Genomic DNA, 17,508 nt, shown 5'->3' with positions numbered 1-17,508 from the left:
ATGGCCATGGATTGTAGCACTTTGAAAGTCAAGAAACGATGTGTGTTCGTTTGACCTGTTATATTATACAGTAACACATTTTGTTGATAAAAATGATGGAGATCGGGCTCTTTCTCAACATGGTTAGGTGAGGACTAACAGCATGTTCGCTGGTAGTAAACGATCGTAAATTTTCAGCTAGAACAGTATTTTTTTCTTACACCAAATCAGATAACAGTAATAATCCACGATCGTATAAGAAGCCCCAGCCGAACAGGCAGGCTGTGAGGATGACCGGACGGTGCGGTCTGCATGCATGCGCACGGCGCATGAGCATGACTGCAGCTTACCACTTGAGGTGTCCAAGGGGCACTTTCATTTGAGCGGCCTTTCAACGGAGCACTAGCTTGGCCTGCTTGGGTCGGTCACTACTGGCTCCCAGGCTGTTCTGTCACTACTGCCTCAGGCCACAGCCGTCTTCCGCCTTGGACGTTGCTCTCGTCTTGCTTTTGCTTGGGTCGCTGCTCGTCTCCACTGCGCGCGGAGGGCTGTTCATCCGCCATTTGATTTGATTCCGAAAAAACTAAAAGTGGTATGAATATTTTGCGGCAGAGGACAGACGAAAGCATTTTGTGGTATTGAATAAAATAATGACGAGTTTTTGGACAAAAAAAGAGAGTACTCTCGTGGTTTACCATTACGATAGCCATAGGATAGCATCGCATTTATAACAATTCAGGCACAGGGGTGGACCTTACCTGGCCCAATGACTAGGCCCACCCTATGGGCCTGATGGGCTAAGGGACTAACGTCTTAACTACCCTTTTTTTTCTTTTTCTTTCCCTTTTCCTATACCTTATCCAACCGCACGCGACCTCGCGTATGCTCTTCTACCTCCGGACGCCGCGCGCATCCCGCCGCCGCTCGCGCCTGGGGCCGCTCGGCCACAGACCGTCGCCGACTCCCTTCGCGCGCCCCCTCCCCGACCCCGTATGTCATTTTTTTAGACGCACTACCGCATTGATTTCGGTTACCGACTATGCAAGTCATGGCAAGATGATGTTAAAAGATAAGCAAGTTTTAAAAGCCAAACATGCATGCATAAATTCAGCAATTCATAATGTCTTATAATTCAGTACAGATTTTGAACCATGGATTTCATCAAAATGCCCTAGTCTGCTCGCTCGATCGAAATGCCTTACTCGCACTATATTTATTTCTTAATTATTATGTAGCTCGAACTATTATTTATTATTTCTTAATTATTATGTAGCTCGCTCGATAGCGAGTTGTTATCTGAAGCTGACTTGCCATCTCATTATTACTGTACCATCTTCCCACAAAAGCTATCATCGTAGTACCACGAGTCCATTCTCAGCAGGTGAACACAACTGATGCGTCAATGCGTGAGGCCAAAAGGTAATCACTAGTGATGACACACAAACAGCATATAACCACGAGCAATTTTAGACTGACACAAAGTTTGCGGCCTCAGATACAGTATATAGCTAAGTAAAGATAGCTACCAAACTGCCAAAAAGCCAGCACAGGATACAATTGTCAACGGTATAGAGCATCTTAATGCAAGTCAAAAGGCGTCTCAATGTTTTGGTGAGTTTGAGCAACGTGCTTGCAAACAGAAATTATTGAATGACATGGCCATCCATTCTCAACTATAGAACCAAAATTGGACATAGATGGCCAGTATTTAGTTGTCAGCCACTTCAATCAGGGTTTGCTCGTAGTCAGCAGGGGCCTGAAATCCATGCAGGTTCATCACAGTTGCGGCTACGTTGGCCAGCCCAGGGGTTTCAATGTCGTTCCGGAATTTCACTCCGGGGTGAAGACCAGGGCCTCCAATGGCAACCGGGACCTGCAAGTTTTACAGAGGTATTAACATCCAAAGCAATCAACATGGGTATGCTTTTACTGGGAGACAACCAAAGACATGGGGTCAAAAGGCATTGCACTCACCGGCTGAAGGGTATGCGAGGTTAGAATCTGGATACCGCCATTCTTGTCGAGCAACGGCTTGCCAGCTTTGTTTCTTTTCACCATATCCTCTGCATTGCCATGATCGGCAGTCACAAGGTAAATACCACCAACTTGCTCAACAGCATCCAAAATAATCTGTTCAGAAGAGCATTTGGTTAAAATAGGCAAAGGCCTATAATATCTGCTACTGTAAGCGAACTTTTGTTGATGTATAAGCGAACTTTCAATGCAGATTATGAAGACAACACAAAACATGTAAGCGAACTTTTATTGATTCTCTCACCTTAACAGCTTCATCAGCTGCCTTGCAAGCAACAACGGTGGCCTCAATATCACCAGTGTGACCAACCATGTCACCATTTGGCAGGTTGACACGTACCTGTAACAACAATATGCTAAGCAACAGAGAAACCGAAAGACTCATCTAATAGAAATTTCAGAACTATTTACCTGGTCAAACTTTCCACTTAGGAGAGCGTCCCTGGCTTTCTCGGCAATTTCAAGCGCCTTCATCTTGGGTGCAACATTGAATGTAATACCACTGTCACTAGGAACTTCTACATACTCTTCCTTAGTTTCATCAAAGTATCCTGAACGGTTCCCGTTCCAGAAAAATGTGACATGGCCGAATTTCACCGTCTCACTGTCACACACAAACCAATGTTGCCACATAAATAAGGGCGTACCCAGTGCAGAGAGCTTCCGCTCTGTCCGAGGTCTAGGGAAGGGTGTCAGTGGCAAGCCTTACCCTCGCCTGTGCAATGCGAGGAGACCGCGACTCGAATGCGGGACCTTCCGGTTATAGGCGGTAAGACTCAACCGCTTGCACCAGGCCCGCCCTTCAATGTTGCCGCATAAATAAAAAGAAAAAAAAAAGATGATACAGCATGTTCTACATTTTGCCTCTTCTAAGAAGAGGCAAAATGTAGAACATGCCATTGCAAGGACAAAGATGATACAACAATGAGTCAATCCAAAAATAACATTATACAGGCCATACAGTATTGGCAGCGTATGCTATGGAAACCAAGGAGCTGTGCAAACTATGCAAACTCTAATCTAGACCACTAGACTCTAATCCGATGGTAGAGGTAAAGGTGGGTTATTCTAGCACTTAAACCCCCCCACTCATCCCATCTAATCCAAGATTTTGCAAATCACCCCAGCCTCAGCCCCAGCGCCTGTACGGTTCCCTTCCGTCTCCTCGCGATCCCCGTACGGCGCGATACAGCGCCGCGACGACGCCCGCGACGAGGCCTGGCCGCACCGTTTCGTTTACGGCGATTGTTTACGGCGCCGCCGTCCCTCACGTTAGTATACAGCGCGGATCTTGGATTAGATGGGATGAGTGGGGGGGTTTAAGTGCTAAAATAACCCACCTTTACCTCTACCATCGGATTAGAGTCCAGTGGTCTAGATTAGAGTTTGCATAGTTTGCACAGCTCCTTGGTTTCCATAGCATACGCTGCCTACAGTATTAGCACACAAATCATGCATAGAACAATGCAACCAAATATCAGCCGAAGTTAGCACAATGTCAGCATATTGAGCCTCCTCGGCAGCTAGAAGATTACCCTAGAAAAAAAACTCGTTTCTACACATGTCAAATTACTAGTACAACTGCAGCATAAGGTAATGGAGATAACTCACAGCAACATCTTTCCAGAAGGCAAGTGCCCCTTACAGGTATGTACAAGATTGTACAAAGTACACTTGATAATGTTTAGATGACTCAGAAAAAACTAAGTGGTTTATGATATTGAAGTAAACAAAAGAAGTATCAAGAGAGGCTGAAACATTAGATAGTATAGTACTTGCCTGCAAGCAAAAGTGTGGATGCCATTCTTCACCAAGTACTCCCCAGATGTTCTATCTATCTCTGGTGGGGAAACAAGGTAACGGCTTGGAAGCTTCAACTCACCATCATACTGAAGCATCCCAGCATATCGAATTTTGGGGACACGAACACGGTCAAATTTGTCAAAATCTGCATACTCTAGTGCTTTCGCAAGCATAACCATGCGATCGGCCCGGAAGTTGAGAGTGACAACTGCATCACCATCTAATACAGGCCCAACAGCATTGCCACTGTCATCAACAATCACAAATGGGGGCAAGTACTGATCATTAGCCTTGGGCTGTGCTCTCAGTGTTTTCACAGCCTCAAGTGCACTTTTGAATTTGTAGGGTGCTTCTCCAAGCACCTGGGCATCCCAGCCACGTTTAACCACATCCCAGTCATTCTGGAAGGTATTAAACAAAACAAAACTGTAAGCCAAGGTGTTAGACAATGAACACTGATGCTTGAATACGACAAAAAACATTCACCTCATAACGGTCCATGGTAACATACATCCTTCCACCACCAGATGCAATTTGTGCATCAATACCCTTCCCTCGAAGCTCCGAAAGATCATTCTCTAGGGTCTCCACGAAACCAACACTGCTGCCATCCAAAACATCACGCCCATCGGTAAGGATGTGCACACGGATTTTTTTTGCTCCCCTCTCACTAGCACCTTTCAGAAGTAACTGGATATAGCAAAAAAAAAAAAAAAGGAAATCTTGTGGTAAACTTGTAACTTAAGATAAATTGAAGAAAGAATATTAGCAAACCTGCAGTTGGTCAAGACGAGAGTGGACACCACCATCACTCAACAACCCAATAAGGTGAAGAGTACCACTTTCAAAAGATTCTTTGATGTAGTTGAATCCATCTCCATTATAAATCTTTCCGGAGGCAAGAGCACTATCAACAAGCTTAGCACTATAGGCAGAAAGAATGCAGCACTCAGATCAGAGAACATCTAGTATGAACTATTAAGGACTAAATGTTCTATTTAAGACTAACATGACAGACAAAATAGCACACTAAGATCAAGTTCTTGATTGCATATGAATTCAAATGTTGAGCCAAAAAGTACACTGCAGTAGTGAGAAACAAATCAATGAAACTAGTAACTGATGACAACAAGAATACAGAGTTACAGGCTCTATTCTCGTCATGAAGCAAATACTTTAGTACTGTCCCAAGCTTCAAAGATTTTGAATCTTATATGGACAAAATTATTTGTTGGCGACTAAATGCCTATCTCACGTGGAGGTTTGGCATGTATAGAAAAAACATAGTTGTGGGCATCATGTTCAAGTGCAATATTGAAGCCACAGCGCATTAGTTACAACAAAATAAACATTTCCAAAAATAAATAAATATCTAACATACCCTTGGGCAAAAATCCGACCAGCACCAAGTGCATTGTGACCAACTTCACTGTTGCCCATGTCATCATCAGATGGGAGACCCACAGCTGTTCCATGAGCCTTCACTAGTGTCCATTTCTCAGGAGCACCCTAATATACATATTTCACAAAAGGGTGAGTAAAAGCATGAAGACAGTATACCTGCAAATCAAATTATGCTGACAGAACAATCTTTCATCCAAGAGAAAGAAGCAGAGGTTACGTGCAACACCATGTTATTTTTCATTAACACCAAGTATGAGACAATGGTCAAACAAGCAATTGAATGGATACACTTTCAAAGCATTAGAAACCTCTGGGCATAACCATTTTCAGACAGTCCTACATGAAAGAGAAAAACTCAGCATTCACTGCTTCACCCAGAGCCCCGTATGCATAACAGATTAACAGTGAGTACTGGAAAAAGCATTTAACCTTAATCTGTAGAACTTAACCTTAATCAAGATTACAACAACAACAACAACAACAAAGCCTTTAAGTCCCAAACAAGTTGGGGTAGGCTAGAGTTGAAACCCATCAGAAGCAATCAAGGTTCAGGCATGTGAATAGCTGTCTTCCAAGCACTCCTATCTAAGGCTAAGTCTTTGGGTATATTCCATCCTTTCAAGTCTCCTTTTATTGCCTCTCCCCAAGTCAACTTCGGTCTTCCTCTGCCTCTCTTCACGTTACTAACCTTAATCAAGATTACATAAATAAAAAATCTAAAAGCCACTACCTACCGGTATTAATTCAAATCAGATCCGTCATCAGTGAACTGGAGCTAAGAATTAGGCTCCCGATAAGAATGTGACCAGTGCATACTTAGCAACAATCAGAACCAAGGTATCTAATACACACACAAAAAAAAAGAGTATCTACGCAATCCCACAATGACTTTGCGATACAGGGTAAAACAGAAGGGCAGGTGTCAAGGAAAGCATACGCACATTCTTTAGCGAGTCCATGACAGGAGTCTGAGCGACATGGATGCAGTTGTACTGGTCGGGGGTGGCCTCGCCCCATCCGTCCAGCACGACGACAGCCACCGGCTTCCCCTTGGGGAGCTTCGGGTGGTCCGGAAGCGTCCACGAGAACCCAGAGCTCGCCATAGCCAACGAGACCTACCAAATAACACACAGCAGTCAGCAACATGTTAGACGAGCAGCAAATCCGCAACAGAACCATACAGATCTGCGCCTGGCTTCAGAATCCGCCACACGGCTTCGCTATAATCAATTAGATCTGAACACGTAATGAAAAATACCCTATCCAGTTAATTCGCATGGCGGATTGAGACTGGACGACCAGCACAGTCGTTTAAAATCAGGTTTAGATCAGATCTCTTGTTACAAATACGAGAAGAGAAGCAAATCAGACGCGAAGGATGATGGCAGTCGATCTGCCGCATCCAGAAATCGAAAGACATGCGAATGAGGGAGGAATCTGCGACTGTTCTTACCTTTTTGCTTCTGCTTTTGCCTTGCCTTAACAAGAAGAACTCTTGGCGAGCAATGGGGCGATGGAACAAAGGGAGGTGCGACGCCGCGGCGGTATTAATAAGGACAGGCGACGGCGACGTGGGGTGCGAATAAAAAAATATAATTGCTATATTTAAGGATGGTGTTTCGACTTAAACTCAGGCGATTTAACAAGTGGACGGCAGGATAGCTGCTCCGCGGGAACAAATGGAGTCATCGGACGGCCGAGGTGCGTAGAAAAGGTGAGATATTTTATTTTATTTTATAATATTATTTTATATATTGGAAGGAAAAGACGGGCTTTGGTTCGAATGAGGAATGGCTCCGCCGGGTTTGTGGATCCAGACGGCGGAGATCCGCCAGTTTATTCTGCCCCTGGTATTGGACGGTAGCGATGGTGGGCGGCTATTGCCCGGGCCTATGTGGGGCCTATTGGTGATCAGCGCTGTGCAACGGAACAAGCATAGTCCCCCTCACGGCGGCCCACCAGGCCACCACGGATTTTAGACTTTAACGTGAGCTTTGGACTTTTCGACGGGGCGCGTGCGTGAAAGCGTCACGACCAGCCACGAGAAAATTGGACTTTTCGAAGGGGCCGTGCGTGAAAGCGTCAGACCCAGCCGAGAGAAATTTGGACTTTTGGAAGGGGCCGTGCGTGAAAGCGTCAGACCCAGCCACGAGAAACTTGGAATTTTGCCGCAAGTGGGTTTCGCTCTAATGCATTTAGTAGGGTTCGTCGAAATACCTCTATAAAACGAGTGTTTACGCTATTGTGTCATTTTCTAATTTTAGACAACTTTAAAAATTGTTCAGCCCAACTTTGAAAACGGTCACAGCATGTGAAAAGTTGGGCTGAAAATTTTAAAGTTGTCTAAAATCGTGAGATGGCAAAATCATGTGAAGTACCCATTTCATAGAGGCATTGGCCCCGTTCGGTTTACCCCATATTCGGCTTGTTTTTTTCAGCAAAAATAGTGTTTTTCTCTCCCAACAATTCAGCCAGAACAGTGTTTTTTAACCAATTTTAGCCAAAATTTAGCAAGCCGAACGGGACCATTCTGGTGAAGTCCGTAACTTCCATGACATTTTAGCGAAACCCACTTACCGCAACAACAAAATTCTAATTTTCACCCTAGCTAACGAAGGTGGACAAGGGTAGAATATTTGTTGCAGATACTACATTCAAGCCGCAAGATGTGGTGTTTAGAACATCTCTAGCTCTCCGAAACAAGTCTGGTCCACAAACTCTGCTCTATAAACTCCACCGTAGAGCGGCTCAAAAAAAACTTAGAGTTTGCGGAGCATATCTTTAGGTGCTCTCACGGCTCCACCTTTTTTCCTCAAGCAGAGTTGCGTGGAGCTAAACCAGTTTGGCTAAAAACATGGAGTGGAGCTGCAAACATAGAGTGGAGCAGTCCTAAACATCCTCTGTGACAAATAGGGGTGACCCAATACCACATTTAAAATTAATTATTAGATAGAGATATTTTTACATAGCACTAATAACCTCTCCTAATATACGAGACTCATTTATCAGCTATCAATTTATTTATTTTCTTTTCTTCCTGATTCTTCTCTCCTCTTTGGCTCTTCTCTCTCACAGGTTCATGACGCTCCTATCCACCACCACCACCATGATCCTAGATGTCAGTGTTCGATCCGCCCCACTCGACCAGGCGCGTGTGAAGGATGGCCTCATCCTCGGCCATGGTGCATGAGATGGCCAAGAGGACTTGATGGCCTCGTTTAGCTCATGCGCGCAGCACGACAAGTTTGACAAAGGCGAGGCGCACGGGGTGGGAGGTAGCCTCATCCCCAGCTGTGGGCGTCCTTGCGGTGACATGCTCGGTGCCATCCTCAGAGATGGCGACGATCGTGTACTTCGGTGTGGCGTCGACCCTAACCCTATGATTGTAGATCTAGCATCATGGGCCAAATAGTGTAGTGTACTTGGGTCGTGCTGCTGCAACCATGCTTGTGTCATCATAAGGCCATGGTTGCGCCATTGACATCCCTCGCATAGAGGTACATCACCATATGCTGCTGGCGCCATGCTTGCATCGTTGCCTTTCCTTACTAATATCGAGCTCAGCATTGCCAAGATGCCGACTGCGAACTTGACACTGATGTGGACCACAAACTCAACGCTTTTGTGCCGAGGAATGCACGTAGGACATTAGGGTGATGCTCATGTCGAGGAACTTGACCTCTGGCAGTGCTCGACGACAATGGAGGTAGAGAGGAGCGAGGGAGAGGAGGGGCAAGAAGGATGACAGTTAGGGTGGACCCAACTTATTGGGGGGGGGATACAACTTCCTTCTTATTTGATGAGAGACGAGAAAGATATTGCTAACCACAAAGAGAGAGAGAGCGTTATTGGGGGCATGTTGGACAACAAAAACATTCATCTCCCCAGTGTGATAGTTTCACTAGGATGAGTGGTAGTATTGAAAAACTACTAGATGTCCTTACTTTGTATAGGTGTGAGTGTAGAGTACGTCCATTGCTAGGCTAAGTGTCGGTGTTTCGAATCACCGACTAGTAAATTTGTGATTTACGCGTCTGGCCCGAATGGTATGCTCGGAGGATATAAGAATCTATACTGATTCGGGCAGAATATCCCTACATCCAGTCTACTATTGCTCGTATTACCGGTACTAGTTTATAGTAGGGGTTACAAACGGGCGAGAGAGAGAGCAGGTCCCAAGTCTCTGGTGAAAGGGTCGAACGGAGTTGAGTCTCGTTGAGCTTGTTCAGTCCTTCAGCATTGCCCTTCGTGGAGCGTCCTGCTTGCCCTTTTATACATGAAGGGGAAGGCACATGTTACATGAGAGAGAGAGAGAAAAAAGCAAGGAGGTAGAAGGCCTCCAGGGTTGCGGCGTCCTTCATCTCCTTTACGCGGGTCCCACCAGTCCTATAGATGATGATGGGGACGCCTCCACATCACGACCCTGTTCATAACTGGCACTATACGCAGGCATCATCAGCCGGTCGTGGCGCTCCATTCCATCTTAGTGGGCGGCATGGTTAGCAGATACCTCCGTCGGAAGTCGTACCAACACTATTGGCGACGTGAGTCCTTAGCTAAGGCCCGTCACAGCCATGGATCACGTCAAGACATGCCTACTCCCTTTCTAGTGTCAGAAGTTTGACCCTAGGTTCATACTCTTAGACCCGTAGTGGTTATGGGCGGTATGGACCCCTGTCGAGCGAGGCATAATCCCCATTCGAGGGGTCTAGCAAGGTGAAAGTGCATCTAGCCCTTTAGTGGGTCTTGGATGATTGAATGACAATGTGATTAAAGAACTAACCCATTTGCTAAGTGTGGACATGTAATAGGTTATCTCATAGGTACTTAATGAAAGCCAAAATGATATGTTGTTGTGTAAACAATCTAGTTCAAGCATAAGACAACAATGCAAATAGAATTCATGCAAAGGCTTATTTATTGTGAGATTTCCATGTTCTATGTGAAAGCAAGCTTATAAGAATTAATTAATGAGACATAAGGGATTGCATATGGATTGGTCTCATATTTGAAGCTTGCTAAATTGAAATGAAAAAGATAACAATACATGAATGGATGATTCAACACAAGATGTAACTTGATGGCTTGAGATGGTGAAGATAGTAAGGAAAGGCTTCGAGGTACTAAGCAAGGGTGAAGGGCAAGCGATGGCTTGGTGGCCGAAGAACCTAGCTAGGGTGAAGAAGGAAGTACTTGCATTTAGTTGAGGTACTAATCAAGCTATGATATTCATGTTTATGTGGAGGATCAAATCACTATTAGAGTGTTTGATGGAAGTGACTTAATACATTTGGGATTATTCAAATTTGATGAATGGAATCAAGTCACATGCTCAAGATGACTATGCTCAAGTGAAAAGATCAATATCAACATGTTAGCACCCTTACTTGATGAAGATTGAAAGAGACGGCATCAATTCAAAATAGATCAACTCAAGTGGTATAAATTTATTTTTCCTTTTATCTTGAGTTTAATAGGTATGCCGTACTATTAAGAGGGATACATCATGTTGATAGATAATATTTCATAAGTGCTTAAGCCAACCCATGTGAGTTTTGAGTATTTGAGCGACAAAAGAGCTAACTTTATTTTTGCTGTTCTGGCAATACCGATACCGGACGTGTCCGGTATTTTTCCAGCAATGGTAAAATTGTTGTTCTCGGGTTGGTTCATCGGGAGTTCCAACGTAAGTCGGGAGTTCCGACGGTCGGGAGTCCCGACAAGGGTCGGGAGTTCCGACGTCTCGCACTTTAACTGACTTGGAGAGTTCACTGTCCTGGTCATACTGGACGTGTCCGGTATGCCTAACCAGACGCCAACGGCTAGTTTTCAAAAGCCTTGAGGGTCGGGAGTTCCGACGTGAGTCAGGAGTTCCATTGGTCGGCGTCCTTCATCTCCTTTATGTGGGTCCCACCAGTCCTATAGATGATGATGGGGACGCCTCCACATCACGACCCTATTCATCACTGACGCTATACACGGGCATCATCAGTCGGTCGTGGCGCTCCATTCCATCTTAGCGGGCGGCATGGTTAGCAGATACCTCCGTCGGAAGTCGTACCAACACTATTGGCGACGTGAGTCCTTAGCTATGGCCCGTCACAGCCATGGGTCACGTCAAGACACGCCTACTCCCTTTCTGGTGTCAGAAGTTTGACCCTAGGTTCATACTCTTAGACCCGTAGTGGTTATGGGCAGTATGGACCCCTGTCAAGCGAGGCATAATCCCCATTCGAGGGGTCTAGCAAGGTGAAAGTGCATCTAGCCCTTTAGTGGGTCTTAGATGATTGAATGATAATGTGATTAAATGACTAATCCGTTTGCTAAGTGTGGATATGTAATAGGTTATCTCACAGGTACTTAATGAAAGCCAAAATGATGTGTTGTTGTGTAAATAATCTAGTTCAAGCATAAGACAATAATGTAAAGAGAATTTATGCAAAGGCTTATTTATTATGGGATTTCCATATTCTATGTGAAAGCAAGCTTGTAAGAATTAATTAATGAGACATAAGGGATTGCATATGGATTGGTCTCATATTTGAATCTTGCTAAATTGAAATGAAAAAGATAACAATACATGAATGGATGATTCAACACAAGATGTGACTTGATAGCTTGAGATGGTGAAGATAGCAAGGAAAGGCTTCGAGGTACTAAGCAAGGGTAAAGGGCAAGCGACGGCTTGGTGGCCGAAGAACCTAGCTAGGGTGAAGAAGGAAGTACTTGCATTTAGTTGAGGTACTAATCAAGCTATGATGTTCATGTTTATGTGGAGGATCAAATCACTATTGGAGTGTTTGATGGAAGTGACTTGATACATTTGGGATTATTCAAATTTGATGAATGGAATCAAGTCACATGCTCAAGATGGCTATGCTCAAGTGAAAAGATCAATATCAACATGTTAGCACCCTTACTTGATGAAGATTGAAAGAGACGGCATCAATTCAAAATAGATCAACTCAAGTGGTATAAATTCATTTTTCCTTTTATCTTGAGTTTAATAGGTATGCCGTACTATTAAGAGGGATGCATCATGTTGATAGATAATGTTTCATAAGTGCTTAAGCCAACCCATGTGAGTTTTGAGTATTTGAGCGACAAAAGAGCTAACTTTATTTTTGCTGTTCTGGCAATACCGATACCGGACGTGTCCGGTATTTTTCCAGCAATGGTAAAATTGTTGTTCTCGGGTTGGTTCATTGGGAGTTCCGACGTAAGTCGGGAGTTCCGACGGTCGGGAGTCCCGATAAGGGTCGGGAGTTCTAACGACAAGGGTTGGGAGTTCCGACGTCTCGCACTTTAACTGACTTGGAGAGTTCACTGTCTTGGTCATACCAGATGTGTCCGGTATGCCTGACCAGAAGCCAACGGCTAGTTTTCAAAAGCCTTGAGGGTTGAGAGTTTCGACGTGAGTCGGGAGTTCCATCGGTCGGTGTCCTTCATCTCCTTTATGTGGGTCCCACCAGTCCTATAGATGATGATGGGGATGCCTCCACATCACGACCCTATTCGTCACTGGCGCTATATGCGGGCATCATCAGCCGGTCGTGGTGCTCCATTCCGTCTTAGCGGGCGGCATGGTTAGCAGATTCCTCCGTCGGAAGTCGTACCAACACTATTGGCGATGTGAGTCCTTAGCTATGGCCCATCATAGCCATGGGTCACGTCAAGACACGCCTACTCCCTTTCTGGTGTCAGAAGTTTGACCCTAGGTTCATACTCATAGACCCGTAGTGGTTATGGGCGGTATGGACCCCTGTCAAGCGAGGCATAATCCCCATTCGAGGGGTCTAGCAAGGTGAAAGTGCATCTAGCCCTTTAGTGGGTCTTGGATGATTGAATGATAATGTGATTAAAGGACTAACCTGGTTGCTAAGTGTGGACATATAATAGGTTATCTCATAGGTACTTAATGAAAGCCAAAATGATGTGTTGTTGTGTAAACAATCTAGTTCAAGCATAAGACAACAATGCAAATAGAATTCATACAAAGGCTTATTTATTGTGGGATTTCCATGTTCTATGTGAAAGCAAGCTTGTAAGAATTAATTAATGAGACATAAGGGATTGCATATGGATTGGTCTCATATTTGAAGCTTGCTAAATTGAAATGAAAAAGATAACAATACATGAATGGATGATTCAACACAAGATGTGACTTGATGGCTTGAGATGGTGAAGATAGCAAGGAAAGGCTTCGAGGTACTAAGCAAGGGTGAAGGGCAAGCGACGGCTTGGTGGCTGAAGAACCTAGCTAGGGTGAAGAAGGAAATACTTGCATTTAGTTGAGGTACTAATCAAGCTATGATGTTCATGTTTATGTGGAGGATCAAATCACTATTGGAGTGTTTGATGGAAGTGACTTGATACATTTGGGATTATTCAAATTTGATGAATGGAATCAAGTCACATGCTCAAGATGGCTATGCTCAAGTGAAAAGATCAATATCAACATGTTAGCACCCTTACTTGATGAAGATTGAAAGAGACGGCATCAATTCAAAATAGATCAACTCAAGTGGTATAAATTCATTTTTCCTTTTATCTTGAGTTTAATAGGTATGCCGTACTATTAAGAGGGATGCATCATGTTGATAGATAATGTTTCATAAGTGCTTAAGCCAACCCATGTGAGTTTTGAGTATTTGAGCGACAAAAGAGCTAACTTTATTTTTGCTGTTCTGGCAATACCGATACCGGACGTGTCCGGTATTTTTCCAGCAGTGGTAAAATTATTGTTCTCGGGTTGGTTCATCGGGAGTTCCGACGTAAGTTGGGAGTTCCGACGGTCGAGAGTCCCGACAAGGGTCGAGAGTTCCGACGTCTCACACTTTAACTGACTTGGAGAGTTCACTGTCCTGGTCATACCGGACGTGTCCGGTATGCCTAACCAGAAGTCAACGGCTAGTTTTCAAAAGCCTTGAGGGTTGGGAGTTTCGACGTGAGTCGGGAGTTCCATCGGTCGGCGTCCTTCATCTCCTTTATGTGGGTCCCACCAGTCCTATAGATGATGATGGGGACGCCTCCACATCACGACCCTGTTCATCACTGGCGCTATACGCGGGCATCATCAGCCGGTTGTGGCGCTCCATTCCGTCTTAGCGGGCGGCATGGTTAGCAGATTCCTCCGTCGGAAGTCGTACCAACACTATTGGCGACGCGAGTCCTTAGCTATGGCCCATCACAGCCATGGGTCACGTCAAGACACGCCTACTCCCTTTCTGGTGTCAGAAGTTTGACCCTAGGTTCATACTCTTAGACCTGTAGTGGTTATGGGCGGTATGGACCCCTGTCAAGTGAGGCATAATCCCCATTCGAGGGGTCTAGCAAGGTGAAAGTGCATCTAGCCCTTTAGTGGGTCTTGTATGATTGAATGATAATGTGATTAAAGGACTAACCCGTTTGCTAAGTGTGGACATGTAATAGGTTATCTCACAGGTACTTAATGAAAGCCAAAATGATGTGTTGTTGTGTAAACAATCTAGTTCAAGCATAAGATAACAATGCAAATAGAATTCATGCAAAGGCTTATTTATTGTGGAATTTCCATGTTCTATGTGAAAGCAAGCTTGTAAGAATTAATTAATGAGATATAAGGGATTGCATATGGATTGGTCTCATATTTGAAGCTTGCTAAATTGAAATGAAAAAGATAACAATACATGAATGGATGATTCAACACAAGATGTGACTTGATGGCTTGAGATGGTGAAGATAGCAAGGAAAGGCTTCGAGGTACTAAGCAAGGGTGAAGGGCAAGCGATGGCTTGGTGGCCGAAGAACCTAGCTAGGGTGAAGAAGGAAGTACTTGCATTTAGTTGAGGTACTAATCAAGCTATGATGTTCATGTTTATGTGGAGGATCAAATCACTATTGGAGTGTTTGATGGAAGTGACTTGATACATTTGGGATTATTCAAATTTGATGAATGGAATCAAGTCACATGCTCAAGATGACTATGCTCAAGTGAAAAGATCAATATCAACATGTTAGCACCCTTACTTGATGAAGATTGAAAGAGACGGCATCAATTCAAAATAGATCAACTCAAGTGGTATAAATTCATTTTTCCTTTTATCTTGAGTTTAATAGGTATGCCATACTATTAAGAGGGATGCAACATGTTGATAGATAATGTTTCATAAGTGCTTAAGCCAACCCATGTGAGTTTTGAGTATTTGAGCGACAAAAGAGCTAACTTTATTTTTGATGTTCTGGCAATACCGATACCGAACGTGTCCGGTATTTTTCCAGCAGTGGTAAAATTATTGGTCTCAGGTTGGTTCATCGGGAGTTCCGACGTAAGTCAGGAGTTTCGATGGTCGGGAGTCCCGGCAAGGGTCAGGAGTTCCGACGTCTCGCACTTTAACTGACTTGGAGAGTTCACTGGACGTGTCCAGTATTCATACCTGTTGTGTCTAGTATTCATACCGGACGTGTCCGGTATGCCTGACTAGAAGCCAACGGCTAGTTTTCAAAAGCCTTGAGGGTCGGGAGTTCCGATGTGAGTCGGGAGTTCCGTCGGTCGGGAGTTCCAGCATGCGTCGGGAGTTCTGACACCTCACTAACTTTAACTCAGTTACATGTTTTTCAAATTTGCTGAGAGTTGGGAGTTCCGACGTGAGTCGGGAGTTCCGACGGTCGAGAGTCCCGGCATTCATCGAGAGTTCTGACGCCTCACAACTTCACTATAACTTAGTTACCTCGGGGTCAGGCGACATGATGCCCGCACCCTCAGGGTCGAGCGAGACGGAGCCCGTATCTTCAGGGTCAGGTGAGATCAAAATATGCTCTTGACCATCGGGCGAGTTAGTGTTCGTGGCTATCAACTTCCTTCTTCCAGATATCCCTAATACTGATACCCGACAGTATCCCCTGATCCTACGGAGGAGTAGGATACTCCTTTGAAGGCTTTTTTAGACGGAAGGATTCTAAAGGTCTTGATCTCCCTTTGCGGGTCGCGGGGTGTCTTAGTAGGGTCATGATTCCTACCTGTCGTGTTCAGACTCTTCGAGAGCATACAACTATGGGATTCGAGGGGTTAGAAAAGATCTCTCTTGATTCTGATCCCGTCTTAGGATCCGATCAATCTGACATTGTCATTCAACTGCGTATTCGGTCTCCTTATGAGTCCAACCTCCCATGAGCCTCCATGCATAGCAAGGGTCTGGTCGAGGGGTCAGCTCATCTTGTGGTCATCCTCCCTGAAGCATTTTTTCGATAAAACAGAGGGGCTAAGCCATGCCATGTTTTCCTCAATGGATGAATCATGGTGCTCGGTGAGCTATTAATGAGCTAGTTGTAGTAGGGCCCTAGCTTTCCATTCATGGGAGTCCGACATGGGTCAGCTAGTGACTGACTCTAGATTCTTAGCAACCAATCCATATAGTTCTTAGATCCGTTTGACCAGTCCCAAGGGCTCGTTGCCTTTCTTCAAAGAAAAACCATGGATCGTGCTCCGACCAAGACCCAAACGTGGGCTAGGATGCCTGTGGCGCTCGTGCGCCTAGGTACCGGCTGCTAGCGGGCCCATCCCTTATCACCCCTCACTCTAAAGATGTCCTAGAGCAGTTGTGAACCCGTCAGTGGGACAACCTTTGAACTCCTAGGCCTTAATAGGCAGTGGGAGCGTTTTTAGCTCCATATCCCTTTTACCTACGGCGGTTTTGGCCCATCGAGGGGGCGAACCACTGTCCAGTAGCCCTTCAAGGAGCAGCTAGGGGTGGCATGTGCATGATTCCTAGAGAGGTGATGTGACAAGGCATGGCAGGCGTGTTAACCTAGGCAGACAATTTGCCCCTCGCTCTTGTGTCGCCAGCGAAATCCTTGTTCCTCTGCCCTTGCTCTTCCACCATCATCGAAGCTTTCATTCCTCCGCCCTTGCTTCCCATGGAGTTGTGGTATCGCTCCAACGTCCCCCATGCGTGCATGGAGGGCCTTGTCAAGCGCAGCCTTCTTCATGGGAGGACCAACATGGCGAAGTGGATCATGCTTGGTCGTGAGGAGGTGCCGGCGCCGCCTGACGGATATGTCGTGTCCTTCGCACCCTTCCACAAGAGCGAACTTGTGATTCCTCCCTGCCCATTCTTCTAGGGGCTGTTGCACCATTACTAGATCGAGTTACAGCATCTGAATCCCAACGAGATACAACACATCGCGGTCTTCATCATGCTATGTGAGGGATATCTGGGGATCGATCCCCACTTTAAGATGTGGAGGTACTTCTTCTATCTCCCTGCTCAAGATGAGGGATAGAGCTAGGGACCTATCGGTGCCGATGGG

The 17,508-nt window shown here is 45.2% G+C and overlaps 1 protein-coding gene across 1 annotated transcript; it reads right to left on the bottom strand.

The window, feature by feature from the left end:
• Positions 1-1,430: 1,430 nt before the first annotated feature.
• Positions 1,431-6,811, bottom strand: LOC136532602 (2,3-bisphosphoglycerate-independent phosphoglycerate mutase-like). The gene is made up of 10 exons (XM_066525190.1): positions 6,674-6,811; positions 6,162-6,335; positions 5,198-5,325; positions 4,591-4,741; positions 4,303-4,506; positions 3,793-4,217; positions 2,425-2,617; positions 2,258-2,353; positions 1,954-2,109; positions 1,431-1,852 (listed from the first exon to the last, which is right to left on the bottom strand). The coding sequence occupies exons 2-10, from the start codon at positions 6,321-6,323 to the stop codon at positions 1,688-1,690; spliced, it is 1,680 nt and encodes a 559-aa protein (XP_066381287.1). The 5' UTR covers positions 6,324-6,335; positions 6,674-6,811; the 3' UTR covers positions 1,431-1,687.
• Positions 6,812-17,508: the final 10,697 nt, after the last annotated feature.

Source organism: Miscanthus floridulus, unplaced genomic scaffold, assembly GCF_019320115.1.
Source record: "Miscanthus floridulus cultivar M001 unplaced genomic scaffold, ASM1932011v1 fs_666_1_2, whole genome shotgun sequence".
In the NCBI taxonomy this organism is placed as follows: Eukaryota; Viridiplantae; Streptophyta; class Magnoliopsida; order Poales; family Poaceae; genus Miscanthus; species Miscanthus floridulus.
Note: the sequence above shows the minus strand (reverse complement) of the source record. Positions and strands in the feature narration are given on the sequence as shown.

What these genes read in the sequence shown, in the direction of transcription:
- LOC136532602 (XM_066525190.1), bottom strand. Translation starts at nt 6,323, where the DNA reads ATGGCGAGCTCTGGGTTCTCGTGGACGCTTCCGGACCACCCGAAGCTC. An exon ending in ATCCACACTTTTGCTTGCAG is followed by an intron (nt 2,618 to 3,792) that starts GCAAGTACTATA and finishes TGTGTGTGACAG; the next exon opens with TGAGACGGTGAAATTCGGCC. An exon ending in CCTCGCATACCCTTCAGCCG is followed by an intron (nt 1,853 to 1,953) that starts GTGAGTGCAATG and finishes TAAAACTTGCAG; the next exon opens with GTCCCGGTTGCCATTGGAGG.